This window comes from Plectrocnemia conspersa, unplaced genomic scaffold, assembly GCF_051122295.1.
Source record: "Plectrocnemia conspersa isolate PC_06_02 unplaced genomic scaffold, ASM5112229v1 ptg000001l, whole genome shotgun sequence".
Lineage (NCBI taxonomy): Eukaryota > Metazoa > Arthropoda > Insecta > Trichoptera > Polycentropodidae > Plectrocnemia > Plectrocnemia conspersa.
The window spans coordinates 24,767,585-24,788,479 of record NW_028277165.1 but is presented as its reverse complement, the minus strand read 5'-3'; the positions used below and the strand labels follow the sequence as shown (position 1 = coordinate 24,788,479).

The 20,895-nt window shown below is 34.6% G+C and overlaps 2 protein-coding genes across 3 annotated transcripts in view; both read left to right on the top strand.

Moving 5' to 3' along the window:
- Window positions 1–1,622: 1,622 nt before the first annotated feature.
- Reps (RALBP1 associated Eps domain containing) lies at window positions 1,623–10,820 on the top strand. 2 transcript variants are annotated; one of them, XM_088189281.1, is made up of 5 exons: window positions 1,623–1,892; window positions 6,293–6,715; window positions 6,854–7,037; window positions 7,222–7,396; window positions 7,471–10,820. In XM_088189281.1, exons 1-5 carry the CDS (start codon window positions 1,743–1,745, stop codon window positions 9,020–9,022), a joined length of 2,484 nt encoding a protein of 827 aa, XP_088045407.1. In that variant the 5' UTR covers window positions 1,623–1,742; the 3' UTR covers window positions 9,023–10,820. The 2 variants fall into 2 exon arrangements, with proteins under 2 accessions (XP_088045407.1, XP_088045416.1); XM_088189290.1 differs by lacking the exons at window positions 1,623–1,892; window positions 6,293–6,715 and having other exon boundaries at window positions 6,899–7,037; window positions 7,197–7,396.
- A 4,406-nt stretch (window positions 10,821–15,226) lies between these two features.
- The window catches only part of fz4 (frizzled 4), a 77,602-nt gene continuing 71,933 nt past the window's right edge, over window positions 15,227–20,895 (top strand). The window contains exon 1 of the mRNA XM_088193591.1: window positions 15,227–16,143. Within this exon, the coding sequence (XP_088049717.1) occupies window positions 15,272–16,143 (872 nt within the window). The 5' untranslated portion in view covers window positions 15,227–15,271. The remainder of the gene's footprint in view (window positions 16,144–20,895) is intronic.

Genomic DNA, 20,895 nt, shown 5'->3' with positions numbered 1-20,895 from the left:
GATTTTACGTTACGCTAAGGTCATGTCTACGCCGACAAACCCGAAACGTTGAAGCACCTAAAAACTAACATCCGCCAAGTTACAGCTGAAATACCGCCCGAAATGTACAAAAAAGTCATCGAAAGATTAGTAAAACACATCAAATGTTCGGTTACTGAAAAAGGATCATTCAGATGTTATTTTTTCCATAATTTTTAAAATACATCAAATGTTCGATTATTAAAATAAATCCGAAGATATCCTTAATTTGTGTGTGTTTTTTTATTTAAATTTTGCAAACTGAAGTCATATCACTCTTTATGATATCAAAGATGCAAAGAGGTTTAGAAATGGATTGATAGGGCATTTTTTTGCTGAAATATTTGACTATGGCTTGTTAAAGATCGGCAGCCTTTGTGGATTTCTTTCTTTGTGGGTTAAAACAACGGGCCGCATGATTTCACTCAAGGATAAGCTAAATAATTAATATTGCATATTTTCTCTATGACCCCCAAAGACATCCTTACGAACAAATCAGGGTAATAGAGTGTAATTTGATTTTTTTGGGTTTCTTTCATATATGGTAAAGCTTTCTACCAATATCAGCCAGTCAATGGATAAGGTGAATAATTAATTTTATATGCCTTTTCTATAGAAAGAAAATAACTGAAATTATGAAAGATAGAAAAAGAAAGAGCACACAACCCATAAATTTTTATAAATTACTCGGAGATCGATATTTCATTCTCCTAAAAAACACGATAGAATCATCAAAAAAAATAAAAATATTTTAAAATATCAATATTGGCTATGTTTAAGAAAATACGCGAAAAAAAATTGGGGGGGGGGAGGTGTCAAGCGATCCGGTACTTATTTTTTATCACTACACCACTGTTTATAGTGGTATGAAATACAAAAGATTGCTTCACAAAACGGCATAAAACTGCCCCATATTGACCGTACGATCTAGTGGTAAGAATTTGTAGTAGACTAGACTATTACATATTTCAAATTCGATCGGGCTTAACAGGCTTTTTTGGTCTCGATTCTTTGGAGCGTTTACAATAAGGCAATTAGATCTATGTTTTATGTCATCAAACACTATGGCTTATAAGTATACATACATAATTCGTTACTTATCATGAGTCGCACGACTTTGTTCGAGAATTGTTGAGCAATATATTTAAGATACTGTTTTTGTTCAAAGGCAACAGTTTTGGAATAAATTTGGCTACAAGATGGCAACTTTAACAACATCCCTAATAGTGTCTCAGCGATTACTAACCACAAATCCCTTATTTTTTATAACAAATATTGCGTATAATACAAAAAATGTTTTTATTATACCTGTGTGTTGTTAAAAAAATTGGTGTTGATTTTTAAGCTTTTAATGTTATATTTTAAAATGATTAAAATATTATTTTATGGTTTTTAAGAGCATGTAGTAGCACTGAAATATATTTGAATATATTTAATGTTCGATATTACCCCTATATATAGCAGTGCCGATCGAAATATTGATAATTTACGCATTTAAACGTATTTATTTTTAAGCAGTAAATAATTGATGAAATTATTTCGGTGATTATAAAGAGAGCATACCATAAATGTATGTCAGCGTCATTAGAACGACATTTGGGCCGAGCTGTCATGGCCGGCATTCGCGTTGAGTGCGTGTGTTCGATTTAAAAAAGTGCGTGTGTGCGGTGTGTTATCTGCGGGGTGAGGGGCGGGTCGCGGATCGCGGGGCTGGTCCCTGCGCGATGGAGGAGCTTCGTCTCTCGGAGACGGAGCGCCGCTACTTCGGCGACCTGTTCCTCTGCTGCGACGAGGAGGCCAACGGGAAGGCGCCGCTGCTCAAGGCCAAGGAGCTCTTCAGGTCGGCCGGCATCGGAGACGACGTCCTCGACCAGGTCTGGTCTCCGAGACACGTAACCTCAATCTGGCGATCGATCGTTCCGATTTATCATAAATGATCATTTGCTATCAATCTATCTGAACCCAATTATCATAATCATGTTATATTTTTCAACAACCAACACAGAAGGATGGAAATGTCAGATACTTTTTAACTTCTCCGTGTTTTGTTTTGGATGCACGGTTTTTCAGCATCTGACCGCTTTATGTCATCAGCATATGCGTAAATCTGAGATGTGTTACAATGTATATGAGGTCCATCCAGGGATGTCATTTCAATTTTTTCCAGGAGGGGGGTGGGGGGCAAAAGTTGGCCAGTCAGTGGTCGTTTTATAATATTTCGATTTCATTAAAATTCATAGTATTTCATTGAATGACATGCATTTTTCTGGCCAAATTCTAGGGGTGGAAAATACCCCTACTTCCTCCCCCCCCTCCAAATGACTTCACTGGTTTCTCCCAAAAGTACGTGGTATGATTTGCCTATGCACCATCAGACAAAGTGCCACACATCACGTTGGTAGCTGTATATCCAGATTTGTTTCAACTCAATCAGTTGAGTCAGTGCTGCACTACTTATATTTGTGCACTGTATTTTGATACTTCATTACGTTTGCAATGAAGTTGCAGAGATCGAAGCAAGTTTGAGTCAACGGAATTGGAGTCGGTAGAAATGTACCGATAAATTGTGATAACAGAATTTCCTAAGCTTCATACTCCACATTATTTTTATACCCAACAAAATGGTTGTTTTATATTTAAGTGTAATATATATTGGGTTGTGACTAGCGATACTGATGTTGAGTAATTATCTCCCAATGTCCAAAACCACTCTAAGCAGATACAGTTACTTTACAGTTCTCACAGCACTAACGTGTGATACTTCTAAAAAAACCTTCCTTGTGAAGATGTATTAGAATCAGTAAAATCAAATTATGCATTCATGTGATTTTGGGGGCTTGTATTAGACTGCTTTCTGATAAAGTTTGCTGTAAGAATATTTTTAAACGCAACATCTAAAACTGTGAAAAAAGTGCCACCTCTAATAATATATCCTTACAATGAGAAGACTGCTAAATAATCCATATCACATTGCCTTGTTATTAGCACAGCTTTCTGAATTCATTAAAATTGCTTTATAAATAATAGATAGTTCGTAAAAAAAAACTATATAAATGAAACAATTGGCTTTTGACATTTTTACAGTATGTTTGACTCAACTCTTTCATTATCTATTAATTGTACATACTAATATTCTCATCTAATGATTATTATATTAAGAAAATACAATAGTAATTAATCGCTGTAGATAAATAGTTTATCCAAATTAATTATAATATTTTCACTTAAATTACCTACAACACTGTTGTTTTCACTATAATTGAGAAAATGTTCTTTATGAAATAAATACATTCTAATACAAAAATATAACTTTCTCGATATCCATTTCATAGCTCTATCTAATATATATTCTCACGATTAATCATGATTTAAAAACATTATTCAATTTCCAGAATCATATAATAGAAAAGTCTAAAAATGCAAATTGTAATACAATAAAAAAATCACGTTTGTGTCACGAAAGAACAATTGCAGATGGGCCGTCAAACTACAAATTGTTTCAAAATGTCACTCAATAATATTTTAATAAATTAGAGGTTTTCACGCTGTTTAGTTTTCTAGTAACATTTTATTGCAACATATTTCTAGAAATTCCCATTAATATTTTACTAAAATTAAATACAAGGTTTTGTATTAAGTATCACAAAATTAAGTTTTGGTTTATCTTGAATGACAACGGGAAGGCCAATAATTACGTTTAAATATTTTATTATTAATATTTTTAATATTTCTTCTACAAAAATGATATTTTGTATATTATAAATCATCTTATTCTGTCGCGAGTTAGATATTTTCACCATTTTAAGAAAAAAAAATATCACAGTTCATTTTATTATCAAGTTCAGATGGAATTCTAGGATTTTACTCAAAAGCCTTTTTAAATGACTTGACGATAAAATGTACAGCATTGTATTTCATTAATTACTGAGGAATCTATCAATATGTTACGTAAAAAGATTAGTAGTTCCTTACCATTTTACCTGGATTTGTCAAATTTATAAAATACATCGTATGATCTGTTCATCCATTGATGGGTTTTAGAAATTTTTTGACCAGACTAAAAAAAATATGCGATAATATTATTACTATAGATAATACAAACAATAGTCTATTCTTTAATTGGGTAACAATATTTTTAATAGTTATAATAAATAAAAGTGGATTCGACACTATGAACGTCATTGCAGGTTTTAGTCTTAAACTTTTGACCGGTAGTGTATATATTTTTACCAGTGAATACATAATTTATCTAGCATGTGCTTATAGAATTACATGATTTATAGAAGTATATGATTTCAATTTCTCATTGTAGTCATATATACATTTACATGCGATGTATAAATGTTACAGTGAATATTTTATTTTTTAGTAAAGTTATATTTTCACTAATAAATTCCAAATACATTTTCACCAATAGATATACTATTCTACTAGCGAAAATATAATTTAACTGATAGGAACTAATGAAATTATATGCTGTTTTGAAATGGCTGTGAAAATCAACGTGACAGTTGTAAAACGTACATTTGCTGTTCAAACCCAAAGCTGACCTACACGAATTAACCAAACCCAACTTAACCTGATAAAAGTTCCAAACCTTATTATGGTTTTAGAACTTTCATTAGGTTAAGTCCAAAATACAAATTGAGCCAACTCAACTGATGTATTGTATTGGTCAAAATGTATTCAAACCGATATTTTGGTCAATATGATGGCGCAAAAACAATTATCACTTCTCAGAAGTCAAAAATTCACGTCAAAAGCAATAAATCGTGTCAGCGCTGTCGCAATGGGAACGCTCAGTGACGAGACTAAAACGACGCTCCTAATTATAGGATTATAATTTGGCGAAGATTAACCATTTAAACACCAGCGACTTTTTGGCGATTAACCTGTTATTTCTCTTCACACGTCAATATCTCTTTTTAAAAATAAATATTAAATACTTGGTTTACTGATAAATGAAGCTAGTACAATAATCTTTAATAATTAAAAAAAATTGTAAATAATTCATTAACCTTTTTTAAAAAATAATTAACAAGTGATTCACCGGTGAGTTGCTGGTGTTTAAGTGGTTAAGTTGGCTGAATGTTTTACTTTAATCGAGAGTAATCCTTCAGTTGTACGATACTTTGTTAATGTTGATGTATATCATATATGTATATTATTGCCAATTACACAATTATATTACATGCTGATAATATATTTTTGTAAAAATGTGTTTTACAATTTTATGTCTAAAAGAAGAGAGCTTTCACAAGCAGTAAAAAATACGCAAGGGAGAACTAATTTATAAATGAACGAACAATAATATTATAGTACAGGCCTCGGCAACCTTTTTTGGCTGTGGGTCAAAATAATTAAAATGTGACTATTAAAAAGACTATTCGGGTCAGTGTATATTTTTGGTCCTAACAATTATATATGTGGTCTAGTCGTGACATCGTAACACGTTAAAAAAATGATATTTGCAGAACTGAAATGGGTCACTTCAAATCACCAAATGGGTCACTTGGTGACCCGCGGGTCATAGGTTGCCGAGCCCTGTTATAGTATATACATGGAAAGACAAAAAAATCGTTACAATGTTCACAAGACATGGCTTATCAAATAGGTACTATTCTCATATAGTAAATTTCTATATTATGTAAAAATCTGGTGATAAAAAGTCAAGGAGATGTATAAAAACGTAATCCAAAATCATATCTTCATATGGAAGATTGCTTCGAGAAATATACGATGGACAAATATAAATATATAAGTAATTATAATGTACATATATAAATATATTTAGTGTTTCATATATCAAAGTAATAAAAATACTATAAATTTTATACGATTAAAAATATGTTGAGAACCATTGGTATATGAAAAATTAATTAACTATTTACAAAGATAGCGCGAAACATTCTTTCTTTTGTTATTGCATTCTTGGGTGGTTTTTTTTAGGTAGTGGTCCCAACATCTGGAATGAGTACAGCGAATATCCTAAATAAATGATATGTGAGAAGTAGATTCGATAAAGAAACAGTTTTTGTCCAGTCAATGTAAAATTTAGAGTGATTACTTACTTTAATTTATTCATTGAAAAAAACGGGTTCCGGTTGTGCATTATATATAGTGTTAAAAAACTATAATATGTACAAAATTAAGTTTTAGTCGTGATATTCTACACAACTGAAACCGAATATTCGATCAATCAATCGCCAGATAAAATTTATAAAACATAATGGTTCTATTTCTAATGACAATCGATTATTTTATGCGCTTCCAGATTGCTGACTTGTGTTTTCCTCACACGTCCTCGACGAACCTAACCCATATCAATAAGAAACAATTCTACTCCGCTCTGAAACTGATAGCGGCGCATCAGGCCAACATGCCTCTGGGAGCCGACCTGCTCACCAATCACTTGGATCTCCCGCTGCCGCGTTTCACGTGGAACTTGATCTGCGAACCGGACCCGGATCTCATCCAATTGTCTAGCTCGCCCGTATCAGGCGTCCGAGAGAAAGAGATCCGTGTACACCACAAGAGAGACAAATCTTTCGGTTCATATGAACCGATGAGACTGTCTTCGAATTCGTCAGACATCGACGTTCCGCCGCTATCTCTAAGGGATAATATTGAAGCTCAAAGCACTGATTCGGAGGTGGAGTCTGAAACCATTTCACAAAACTCGGAACAATCTCATACGGTAAATTACGTATTATTTTTCAACACAAATGATAATTTTTATCTCTTAAGAACTTAAGTGTGTCGTTATGTTTGTTTTCCTACGTGTCGTCGTGTCGACATGTGTAATGTTTATTTAATTTTTATGTTTAAAATATAGATGCGTGCTAAAAACGGCTCTCCTTGGAGTACGGCGAGCGAAAGCCCCACGCCGACTAATTCAGTTGCCGAACAACGGGCTCAGGGATTTTTAGGACCTCACGGGTCGTGGAATACAACCGGTGGTGTAAATCGCGATCATTGGCCACCAGCGCCGATTAGCGAAGAACATACTCAATTGCTCGGTAGTTTCTTATTCTTATGTGTTAGATACCCAGAAAGCAGCCAGTGCACATATTTTTGATTGAACAAGATGTTTCTGACACCAGATTGGTTTAATATATTTTAAATGGTGGACTGCCTGCTTTTTGCATAGTTTTACTCATTTATAAATTAACGTCAAGATGTTCAATGATATAATATGTTCAGGAACTGAAGAAGAATCTTCCGATCGTCATTCTTCCGATGACGAAGGGGGCGACATCGAAGGCGATGGAAGAAGATTTGTTTGGCGTATTAGTCCGGAACAGAGGCTTCACTATATTAGCCAGTTTCACCTTTTGCAGCCTGATACTAATGGTCTGGTGCCGGGAAAAATAGCAAGGTACTTTTTCTTCGCGTACTTTACGATCATATCATCTAACCCATTCTAATATGCTTTTTTTATGTTTATTTTAGACGTTTTTTTGAGAAATCAAGGCTGCCTGTTTCGGATCTTCACAAAATATGGTTGCTATCCGACGTGACGAAGGACGGAGCGCTGTGTATCGAAGAGTTTATAACTGCTATGCATTTAGTCGTATTACGCCGTAAAGATATTTCTGTACCCAATATTTTACCCCAATGTTTAGTTCCGAAAGTTCACAGGTCTCCGCACAGTCCCGAACAGATCGTAACAACTAATTTAGTCGACATAGGAACTTATGCTAATACTAACATATCCGGAGAATTCAATCAGAAATTGACAAATTCTTCCGTTCAAAATTCCAAGTCGTTGCCGAACGACGTTGACAGTTTTGAAGGTAAAAATTTATTGCCAATAAACCTCGACAGTCCGCCTTCTATCAATTCGCCGATAAGCAACACTGACAACACTGGCAGAACAAAACCGGAAGCTCTGTCCGGTAACAAAGAATGGACGAAATTCATTGACTCTCCGACTTCGAGTATTTCGAGCCCGGGTCCCAAACCGGTAAATTTCGACTTTCATAAATCTGCAGTCGAGAGAGATCCGAAAATTTTTCATCCGGTACCTCTGAGGGTCACGCCCGAGGCGTCGTCTCTGCCTGTCCAGGCTTCGGAATCGGGCGGCGCTTCTCCCAGAAAGATCGACGATATAGTATACAATTTCCAAGACAGTTACGACATCGCTAGTCCTAAAAAACTCAGTGCTCAATTGTCGTGCGATATAAACAGTTTGCCTTCCGTTCAAGCGTCCAGCGCTGAGTTTAAGCCTATACAGAGGCCTCAGGCTAAGAAGGCCGTCATGAAAAACATCGGTGCGCTTCCTCCGCCTCCGACCAAAGAGACGCCGGCGATTTCCGAAGACCCGTCGGGTCCCGTATCTTTGCAATACGCGCCCAAAAAAGATCCACCGCCACCTCCGCCCCCTAGGCCTTTACGGACTCACACCCGTAGCAGCAGTTTAGATTTAAATAGGTTTAAAGGGACACATTCTGCGACGACTTGCGCTCCTCCCCAAGTACCTCCGAGAGTTTCTCCTTCGATCACGAGTCCTAAGAAATTGATCAATCAACGCAGCGAAGGCGATGTGCTCGGTTTGATTCCCGATCCGCCTTTCAGTCCTTGCGACGCTTTCGGTCAAAGCGTCGCCGCTTCACAAATTAACCCCCCCGAAGAGACATTTGCCAACTTTGCTCAATTTCAAAACAATCTACCGATACCGATAGCAGAAAGCTCTGCCATTAATCTACCGCGAGGGAGATCTAGCTTCGAAGACAACGAAGCTCACGTCGTTCCTAGGAAGCACGGGGCGTTCGAAGTGTATAGAAAACCGACGCCTCGAAGCTCCGAAAGTCCCGACGGAGGCAACCCCACGGACGCGAGCAATCCGCTAGCCATTAAAAGTGACGAATCTTTGAAAAGGCTGCAGGAGCAGAACGTGCTGCTTTGTCGTCTTTGTCAGCAGCTCAGTCTCGAATTAGCCGACATCCAAAGGGAAAGGGAAACTCTGCGACTCAGGCTCGAAACCAACAGCACCACCGTATAATCTTATCTCGCTTGATGTGTGTATATCATTTTTGTTACATTAAAAAAATAATGCAATAAGTTGCGATAGTATTTTGTTAGGTTTTAACAATTAATATATTATTATATGTGACGAGTTTTTGATTATATGTATATTATATATATGTATATCGTCTATTTTTAAAGTCGAGCATTCTCATCGATATTTTTGGAGTTTGGATCGTCGGCGACTGTCAGTATACGAACGAAAGGATCAACGTCGCCTTGCAACTAGAACTTTTACAGACGTTTTTCGCCGACAATGCATTTGATGTTGTTCATCGTATACTTTGCGATTGGAGTTAAAATTTTACGCTTGCACCCGAACAACGTTTGCATTTTGTCCCTTCGCGTTTCGGACGCAATTGTACAAAATTTAGTCATTTTGAAGATATTTGTTTGCTCGTTTGAAACGCTGCATCTCGAACGGCCAAAACTTGCCTTTATTTTCTCTAAATGATACAGGTTCCGCTCGAGAAACGGACATTTAACAAAAAACATTTTAAATTAATATGTAACGCATTATAATGACATCATCCGTTTATTATGCAAATATTCCTCACATTGATGATGCATGGATATATCATCGTTATAGTTGTGCGGTCGTATATTTAAAATCGTCCATTTTCTGGCTAATCCTGAATTTCATGAATTTATTTGTAAAATTTCTATTATTATATTATATACCTATTATTAATTAAAAATGAATTTATTGTATTAAAAAAAAACATTTTCTAAGAAATTTATATAAAACGCACACCTTTATGTTTTAAAAAGGCAAGTAAATCTGTTATCGATTTAAAAGTACTTTTTGTACATATAATATTTTTATTACTTACGACTCATAAAATTTAATATATTGTATTTTTCAAAGAGTATTGCTAAATGCACCTATTTATCATCGAGAACGATTTATATAAAGATGGTTACTAATTTAAAATGAAACTGGAGCGAAAACGGAGTACCGATTCAATATTTATTATAACGAATATTTTATTAATCATTAGCGTTTTAATTTTTCCGTCTACTCTAAATCGAAACAATATCCGTCAATTCTACATAGAGGAAAGATTGCAATCTATTTTTATAATAAATTCTTGTGGCGTTAGGATAGCGATTGAAGGACCCTACAATTGAGCACCTTTTATATACACAATATATACAAAAAAGTCAGACTCAAAATCTGTAATTAATTCCCCACTGATACTTATAAACGATTTCCTTTTTTTCGGATCGATCGTGGTACTGCATTTTTCAAACAAACTATACAACTATAATAATATAATATATACGTACTTTACAGAGTTTATATAAAAAATTAACGTTTTCAATATTAATATTTTACAATGCCGAGATTTGTGTATATTCGGCTGCATCGATTTGTTGAAATGATAAAATGTTTGGATATCAAAAGAACAGGACAAATCTCGTTCGAGATAATCTAACTGTAAAACATCAAAAACAGATCATCAGATGATTATATATGAGTAGATTTTATTATGATCGATTGTAACTGATTTTATGTATTATGTATAAGTTAATGGATTGTTCGTTAATATTGTAACAATGTATTTTATTTTTCTTACATACAATTATGAGAATTGTAATTGCTCTGGGTATTAGGAAAGAGTCTTACACATTTATATAACATTTCGTATGTGTTTTATCTTTGTGTTTAAAATTATAATCAAGACGTACAAAATTCTGTATAATCAATGGCTGAATTTTGTTAATTATTTTTTCCTTTTGCAAATATTAAAAATGAGAATATATTGAATATACGGATTGCGTTTTATTTTTTTTATATTTTTACAATCTGTTTTTAGCGCTGTGTAGAAAAATCAACAACCAAATGTGAAAGTAAGATACATTACCACTTTATTTTAAAAGTAGTGAAATTTGATATTTATTATACATTAAAAAGTTCTATTATTATTCTACATATATGTACAGCTGACAATTGTAATGTTGTTTATAACATAAGGCATTTTTTGGTAGTCAATACTAGTGAGCCGTTGCCGTCAGTTGGCATATCTACTTAAATACAAGAGATACAAATAAATGTAATTACAATAGCTAAATGAAATATACCATCTACAGATTTTTAATTGAATCTTGGATTAATGTGAACCTTTACAATACAATACAGAAAATAAATGCAAGGTTTTGAAGATAGGAGACCGTATTATAAATGTGCTGTAACTGCTGTGAGCGATCTGCGCTATCGTATAGTTTTACTTTACGAAAAGGCTCCAAAAAAATGATCATTCTATTGACTCAAAAATATTTAATATTAAATTTAAAAAAGCTCTACGATATGTTCCGGAGTTCTAAGCACTGGATTTAGATGATTCATCAAAACTACAATTGATGAGTCAACCCTTATCTTTTTTTCCTGGAAGCGGCTTGGCGTGACATGGTAAATTCTTTAAAAATGGTATAAGGTAATTTTTTTTAAATTAATACAAATATAAAACCTTAACATATTTTACTGCTCTTCATATCATTATTTTTAATACCAAGTTTTTGTCACACGAGTAATGGGGTGATTTTAAATTCGGGGGGGTAAAAATAAAACATGATAACTTTTGAACTAAAAATAATACTCAAAAGTTTTGCCTTGTATTGGTACATCTGTTAAAATTGGTTTTCAATCTGTGGGTCGCATAGAATTAAAATTGAAACTCAATTACCATAAATGTAATAGCATCTTACACCTGAGTTGTTGTTTAAAACAGGGCCAATTAAAGGCAAATTAAATTTATTATAATAAATAATATATATAGTTGTGATCGCGTCCCATATTTTTGCCCGTCGCGGTTAGGATGTCAGCGCTTGATAACTCTCCTCTTATACTAGTCATCCAGTCAGTGGCTTAGATCTTAAAAAGTAAGTATCGGAATGCTATTAATAAATAGGAGACTGTTGCGACCTCTCCCCTTTGGAGATGGCCGTCTTTTCTTTTCGAAGGACCACCGTCTCTCGACGGAATTAAACGCCTCTAACCATAGAAATGCTTTATTATCAGAGTTTACATCCTCAGAATCCTTGCTGACGCACGACCACACGCCGTGACAGCTGAGGCGTCTTCAGGTTATTTATACACAAAAAACCACGCACGGCCATAACACACTTTTATTCGGCCATGCATAAATATATGTAAAATTGTCGGAACAGAGACGATAACCCTGCTGTTTAAAAACGTGCCGTCGTTGACTATTCAATTTTTAACAGATCTAACAAGCCGTGGAAGAATGTACCAGAACAATGTTACGGCGATTCTCATCCCGAATAATGATACTTAGTTGCTCTCTTCTGGTAATGTTCTGTGTCGTATCGAGCATTAAAGCTTAAGACTTGTACCTACATCCGTATAAAATTCAGATAATACAAGGACGGAAGCCCAGATACCATGGAAACATTTACGCAGATTGGGTGTTAGAGCAGCAGGAAATTGATGCTGATTTTTCAAAGAAAATCTTATTCTCTGATAAGGCACATTTACACCTCTCTGGGTATGCTAATTAGCAAAATTGCTGCATATCGGCCGAGGGAAATCCTCGTGTGATTCACTAGAGCGCATTACATGCCCAAAAAGTGTCTGTTTGGTGCGCATTGTGGTCAGGCGGCGTCATTAAATCTTACTTTTTTGAAAACGATGATGTCTACGTTAATGGTGAGCGTTATAGGTGCATGATAACCGATTTGTATATTGATGTGAAAGACACGTGGTTCCATTTAAACAGCACAACTTGTCACACATCAAGTGCAATGTTGGATGTTTTGCGTAAAAAAATTCTTAGGTCGTATTATTTTACGTTTTAACCAACTGGGCGCCAAGATCATGCGATTCTACGCCACTATTTACTACCTATTACTTATAATTATATTTTTAGTTTTATCTAAAATATTTAAATGTAGATTATTACCTCTTATTAAGATCATTTTTCGCAGTGTTTATAAATTCAACAGCATCAAATATTTCTTCGGTGTTTTTTCATCTTCCGAAAATAACAAATCTAACTGGGTTCACCACAGATGGCGCAGTTTCAATGATCGGTAAGAATATTAGAGCTATTAAATTAATTCTTGAGCTTAGATATGTCATAACAGAAAATTCGAAATATTCGGAGCTTTTCATTTGCCACTGTTTTTTGGACCTTGAAAATTTGGTGTGACCGAGTATTTATTATGAACCATCAACCATGTAATGTCTTTGAAGCATCGCCAGTTTCAAGATTATAGATTATATAGAACTGGAATCTGAGCTCAACGATTTTTTACTCAAATATTCGATGGTTAAGTCGCGGAAAATATTACTAGTTTATAATTTCCAGTTTATTATGAGAATTTTAGGAAAGATTTCTATATTTGAATAATTACGAAAATATGTTCAATATTTTCTTCTTGTCCATTTGACATTATTGTGGAATTTGCTCCAAGAAATTTGCAGATTATCCTCTGAACTGAAATATATATTTGAGGACAATGACAAAGTGCAGTTTTATAGAAATATGTCTGTAATGATAAATTCCCTACCTTGAAAAAACTGGCGATGAGCATTACAGCTGCAATTAGAGCAACTTATCTGTGTGATTTTTTTTCTCAAAATTAAAGATAATTAAATCTAAGAGTAGTAATCGATTGACGAATGACAATTTAAGAAATCAACTACGGTGTTCTCTTATCGAAAATAGACAAAGTAGAGCTGCACGCAACTCCGAAACTCAATGATCATACATACAAAGAAAAATGTCCAATTATAATAAAATAAATAACAGCAATAAACAATTTCAGATCACAGGAGCCCCAGGGGACAAACAAAAACTAAGTCAAAATAACATATAAAAATACTTGGAAAATTCGCAAAAATAGCGACAAAATAAATAAAGAAACTTTAAATACATCACTCACCTAATCATAAATAGTGAGGGAAATTGGGCAGGAAGTGATAAATAAAAAAAATAGCTTTTGCTAAACATCTGTAAACCTGTTTTTAATCATACTCTGGACTCCCAGGCTGCAACTGAAAAAGATGTACACGAATATCTCAAAACACCTTTCCAGCTTATTTAGGAAGGATCATGATTCAAAAAAAAAAGCAGCAGGATATGACCTTATTACAGGAAAATTATTAAATTATTATTATCGAAAATCTATTTCTTCAATTATTGAAACCGATACTGAAGCAAGAAAACCTCATCCTCCATCACCATTTAACGATTAAAATATTTTTCTTCCAGCTTCCTTCCTAGAGTCTTCCAACTTTGATGAAGGCGGAGACACTCTCTTTTTGGAAGAGGTTGTAGAGCTCCCGATTGTTTCGTATACGCCACTCGTTGCTCTCGTATATAGCGCCATATATCCTGCGGAGCACTTTCCTCTCGAATATGTCAAACAGTCTTTCGTCAGCCCTGGTAAGTGTCCAGCTCTCTGAAGGGCAATATTTTTGTACGACGAGATAGTGTCCGCGATTTGATTTGTTTTATTAGGCTGAAATAGCATTTATTTGCTGACGTGATCTCCTTGCTGACATCATTTGTAGCTGTTAAGAGGGTTCCGAAGTATATGCAGTCACTGACACCCTTAAAAGTGTACTCGTTCATTTTGAGATTTTCAGGAAACTGGTTCCTAAAACTAGTTGTTTCATTGATCTTCAACCCCATTTTCCTGGCCGATGATTCAATGGCGTTAAAGGCTTCCATTAGTGCCTGTTTTGATCACGCCACTATACAGCATTGCCCTGTCGTAGGCTGTTGAGTGTTCGCAAAGGTTTTCACTTGGCATTTGCCATTTCTCATTGTGAGTTTCACCAAGGAGTAGTATTTTTAATTTGCAATGTATTTTTATTTATAAAATTGTGACCAAAATAAATAGGATAAAATTATATTTTAATTAAATTATTTTTAAACAATATTATACAGCAATGTGCGACAAGGTGAAAAATAAAGTCAACAGATGTTACTGATTATTAAAATAATACATCATTACAAGACATTTGGCGAGTTTTTATAAAAAATATGAATTATCTAAGTAGCTGTCAAAGTTTGACGTAAGTTTGAATTTGGCGCGTTTGTGCGGACGGAATAAAAACAAACGTTGTAGAAATACGGCTCTCCGATTGGCCAGCTGTTTCCCCTCCGCTCGCGCGGTGTCATTGCCGCCGCACTGGTCGAGTTTCGAACGCAGAACGAGTTTGTCCGCGCTCGGTCGCGGTCGCGTTTCGTGCGATATGCTGTCGCTGGCGGCGTTGGCGGCGCTGCTGGCGCTCGCGGGCGGCGACCCGGCCCATTCTCGCGGGGCCTGCGAGCCTATCCTCGTCGAGACGTGCAAGAGCGTCGGCTACAACTCGACGGCCATGCCTAACTTCGCGAGGCACGCGGCTCAGGCGGACGCCGACGTGACCCTGATGACGTTCGCGCCCCTGCTGCAGTACGGCTGCTCCTCGCAGCTGCGCTTCTTCCTGTGCTCCGTATACGCGCCCATGTGCGCCGACAAAGTGCCCGTGCCGATCGGACCCTGCCGCGGGCTGTGCGAGACTGTCTACAGTCGGTGCTTCCCGGTGCTCAGCGAGTTCGGATTCCCCTGGCCGGCAGACTTCGAGTGCGATCGCTTCCCACCCGAGAACAACCACGAGCACATGTGCATGGAAGGGCCGGGAGAGACTGGCGCGCCCGCTTCGACGCCGCCCTCCGACCGGACGAGCTCGTCCAAGTGCAGGGACGGCTTCGCGCATCTGGAGCGGTCGGGTAGATGCGCCCAACTTTGCGAGGCTGAGCTCCTATACGACGCTGCCGACAGGCGCTTGGCAGAAGTGTGGCTCTCCATCTGGGCCGCGCTCTGCTTTTTGGCGACGCTGGCCGCGGTGCTGACGGCGCTGGCCGGATCCGCGGAGCGCGCGCCCTCGCTCATGGCCCTGTGTCACAACCTGGCCGCTGTGGGCTGGGGCGTTAGGGCCGCGGCGGGTAGAGCTGCCGTCGCCTGCACCGCGGACTCGTCTTCGCCGGCGTCGAGGGTGCTGCTGTCCAGAGACGGACTCTCCAACCCCAACTGTGCCGTGGTCTTCCTCATGCTTTACTACTTCGGAGCCGCCGCGAGCGTTTGGTGAGCTTCTATTTATTTTCATTTTTAATATTTACAAAATACTGTATTGCATCATTTTGTAATAATTCTCTTTTTATTTTATATTTATAATCACACAGTCAATGTTGCACAATATCCTCATAAATTAATCAAAAGCTGTAAAATGTTATCGCAGGAAAGTTTCTATTGAAAGTGGCATAAGTCCAATCATATGTAATCATAAATGATGAATTTACAGTTCACCATAATTACTTCACTATGCTAATAATTTTAAAGGAGAAATAATATTGAAATATTAATAAGTTTTGCTAATTTATTTTTCATAAAATTATTTCTTAATATGCTCGATTATTCGTTACAACATGACATTCATTTTAATCATCGTTTTTTACATTCAAAATACATTTTCAATTAAAACATAAATTTTAAATTGCTATTGCTTATTTTTTTCATAATTTGTTATCATTGAAGTAGTCCATTTGTAACTAAAAAAATCGTTACGCATAAAAACAATTGACAAGCTTAAAGTTTTAATGATTAACGTTTGCCAATATGTTTTATATTTGTATGAATAGTTGGACTTATACCACTATCAAAAACGACATAAGATTATTCTATTACTTATTAAATTCAAATACAACATAGTAGTCCTTGATTCGTTGTTTGTTTAGGCGTATATGAAAAATCTAACTTGATTTTTATACTCTTATAACAGTATATTGCTTAAATTGTTGGCAAAGGTCCCAACAATTATGTAGATTTATCTATATAAAAGTGCGTAAAAAAGTTTTTTACGCACTTTTTAAACGGATTTTTCCACCAGTATTACAATTTTTTATTTTTTTTGATCAGGTTAACCAACTATTTTGTTGATATTTACAAAAGTTTCATGTTGATATGATAAAAAACTACGGCAGTTTATCGTGCCATCATTTTTTGTTATATCCCATATATTATAAATGACAAAAAATACATTTTTTTAAACTCTTTTTCCTATTTGTTTTTTTTAAGCAAAGTTACGATTTTTTAAAATTTTAATAACTCGCCATTTTGAAATAAAATGGCGGATCAAACTGGATTAGAAACATAGCCGAGATATTTACAATACTTATTTTTAGAATAAATTTCATGTCGATACGATCAAAACTACGGCAGTTATCAAAAATAATGTGCTTGGGCATTTTATGTTAATTTTCTTATCATATTAAATTTGCGTCTGGTTTTGTCGCAGTCACTGATATTAACGAGTCTAGCTATCGTTTATTTTCTTAGAAAAAATATTTTTGTTATTTATTTTTGTATAAGTCGGTGACCAATACCTGATAGACCTAGGTTCGAATCACATTTTTAATTTGTATCGTGTCTGGGTAATTGTTGATTATGTTTAGCTCATTCTAATGCATTGGGCTAACGTGTGGCATATTGTAACTGAGATGTACAATAAATAAAATAAATCTAAATTGCTGTATTTTTCCATGGCTGATTTTATCAACAGTAATATTTTTCTATATTTTATTTTATTATCATATTCATGTATGCATTATATTATAACTATTGTATATAGGATGTTTTATTTTGACTTTTCATATAATCATTCATCCTATATACAATAGTTATAACATAATGCATACATGAGGTAAACATAATCAACATAATGTTATATATATAAAAATATTATACATATGCATCGTTAATAGCATGTGTTAAACTCATAAAGCGGACCAGGAGTTCCACAAGGTTGAATACCCCTGATTTACACGATAACAACATATACACATCGTTATTATCGGCAATACGGGGTAAATTACTGATAATACTGAAAAAAATATTGAAACTTTCGGTCGTTTTAACGGTTCGTTAACGATTCTTCTTGGGGAAACAAATATGTACTTTATTTTTATTATATCATCATTTTGTTCTTCACCACTTTTTCTATTATCGTGGGAATGAAGATAGATATGAGCTATGATTTTATATTGGAATGGATATGCTTCATGGAGAATTTTTGCTCGATTGAAGTGAAAATAACCTTCATAGAACAAATATATTGGAATGGTTGTTTCATGGCGAATATAATAGCGTTGTGTTAATTTAAGTATATATATTTTTACTTTGTATAAAATATTTATATGCAGCGATTAATTACTATCTTATTTTTTCGATATAATATTACATGAAAAGTATCAATAGACAATGAAAGATTTGGACTCAAATTGCCTAAGGAGTCCAAATACTATACTAAAAATAAAAAAACTTTTTTATTGTTAATAAGATATATTTTTAGCTTATTATATAGAGACAAACTTTATCAGAATTTATTAAAAGTTGTTGATAAAAATATTTCGAATCAATAATCCTCTGAAATCACTTAAATTTTTACTGTATCTTTTACATGAAAAGTATCATGCAATAAAAAAATTGCATTTTGTGTTATCATTGAATTATGGCGACTTCACCTAATTTACATTCAGTATAAAAGTGAATAAAAATCATTAAAATTGTGCTGTTGATTGCGTTCAATTAGTCATAAATCTGACGAATCAGATTGTTTGATTGATAAATTAGAGTGCTTACATTGCAGAATTAATTGAGTTCCTTCATAAATGGAATAAAGTTTATTGTCAGATGCAACTTGACCACTCAAGTATCAAAGCTAATTGATATGATTCGTGCACAATTTATTTCTGAATAATATGACAATAGCACATGCTATTTAGCAACTACTAAAAATACACATAGAATTTAACGGTACCGTGCATTGGTTTAGTCATAAATCATGTTCCAAGTATGACCGCACTTGACAAAACTAATACAAATGACAATAGCGAGTACAGTTTGACAGGTCTATTGTATCATCAGAGATACAATGAACGTCAACATTTTTCTACCTTAATTTACAACCTTTACCAAATTTCTTACAATAAGAGAAACAGCGTTTCGAACGAAACTCGTTTTCAAAAAAATTATGCACGCCGTATCTCTATTGTGTGTATAGTTTTCGCGCCCGGCGTATCAGCTCTTTTGTGAGCTACTTTATTTACGATATCGCGGACGCAATATCGGATTTTTGTTATCGGAGCAGATAACGCGCGCCGATAGAGCGGCAGCTGCTTTAATTTTTTAATCCGCGTTTTGTTGCATATTCTCTGTAGCGGTTTTCGCGCGTCTAAGTCGCCTTTTATGGCCCTCTATTTCTAGCTGGATATAGCCGTTTATGATCTCTAGATCTATCCGTTATACCGCGCGAATCTCGTTAGTCTCGTGTTCGACAGGTGCTCTTTATCAGGGCTGCCACTAATACTGTTTTTAATCCAATTTTTTCTCAACTAAGATCATGAGATTAACTACTAAATATGAATAGAGTACCTTAAAGAAAATACACAGTCATTATATTTGTTCTCCAATACAGTCATTATCGACCGCAATGCATTTGGTGACTCTGGAATGACTTTCTCGAATCTGATGCACCTACTCGCGTAAGTTTCTGATATTTCGATAGCTGTTTTACAAAAATAAATAAACAGTTTATATACGATTGTTAAACGCATATAAAAGTTATTTTACTACGCATTCTTTCACTCTTTTCTTAAACATTGATGATACTTCTTCCAGATTTAAATTCACGACACCATTTAACCCGTTATTTAGTATTCTTATTTATTTTATTAATTTATTTACTGACTGATATTATAATTTATTTCTTGATGCACAAAAGTGTTAATTTTTGCGGATTGTTATAGAAATAATATTTAAATTCACACTTTCGTACATTATTCCCCTGGCCGTACCCGTTTTCTTATACCTAACTATACTTAAATTGCCTATGTTTCTAGTGTTAAATCTATGTACACTGCCGGTCAAAAGTTTAAGACCAAATTTTTTTTATTATTCTTTTAATATGCTTTAAATAAATAAATAAAAACGATATTATATAAGAGGTTAAACATATATTTTTCATTAAAACTCAAAATTACAGATTTAAAAAATATCTAAAAAATGTTTTTTCAACTGATTTTTTCCACAAAAAAATGTAGGAAAATCAACATTTTTTTATGTAATTCATGGCATCTTATTGACTAAATTTATTAACGTATTACGGCAGCAATGCGTTTTCTAAGCTTTGCTTCCTGTTATCGACGTTGCACGGTTGACGACGAAATATTTTCAATACCACTATTTTTCTGGGGTTGTTATATTATTGTATGTTGATCTTGTTCTTTTGCCGTTATCTTAGGGTTTCCTGGAAGATTTATGTTACAAAATTGTAAAAATAGCTATTAAGCTAAATAAATTAATACAATAATCTTATATATAATTGTTCTAAGCCGTCGTCGCTTCCGGACGCGCATAACTTTAAACGAAACATTCTCCGTTCAATTCTATACTCTATAAATCGTAACGCTTTGTATGAACGGTGTGTAACAATACACGTAAACAAAGGAAATATATTTAATTATAATAATAAATAATAATAAAAATTAAAATTTAATTTGTTCTGATTGATTTTCGAGCCGCCGGTAATGCGTTCTGTTGTTTCGACCAATCAAAAATAAGCATTCAAATATTCAAATAGCGTCGACCAATGAAAAATAAGCATTCAAATTCACATAGATAGTACCGTGACAACACTTTTAAATAATTATTATTTAATAATAAAATTTTGCTACGCGACAATAATTTTCATTAATTCGTCATTTGACTGAATAAAAATGAAATATATACATAATGTGTTGAGGATTAGAAGAATACATTGATTAAACTAGATAAACAATC

Excerpts from the sequence above, each read along its gene's own strand:
- Reps (XM_088189281.1), top strand. The coding sequence starts at position 1,743 with ATGGAGGAGCTTCGTCTCTCGGAGACGGAGCGCCGCTACTTCGGCGAC. Across the intron at positions 1,893-6,292 it reads GAGACGACGTCCTCGACCAG|ATTGCTGACTTGTGTTTTCC; the intron begins GTCTGGTCTCCG and ends ATGCGCTTCCAG. Across the intron at positions 6,716-6,853 it reads ACTCGGAACAATCTCATACG|ATGCGTGCTAAAAACGGCTC; the intron begins GTAAATTACGTA and ends TTTAAAATATAG.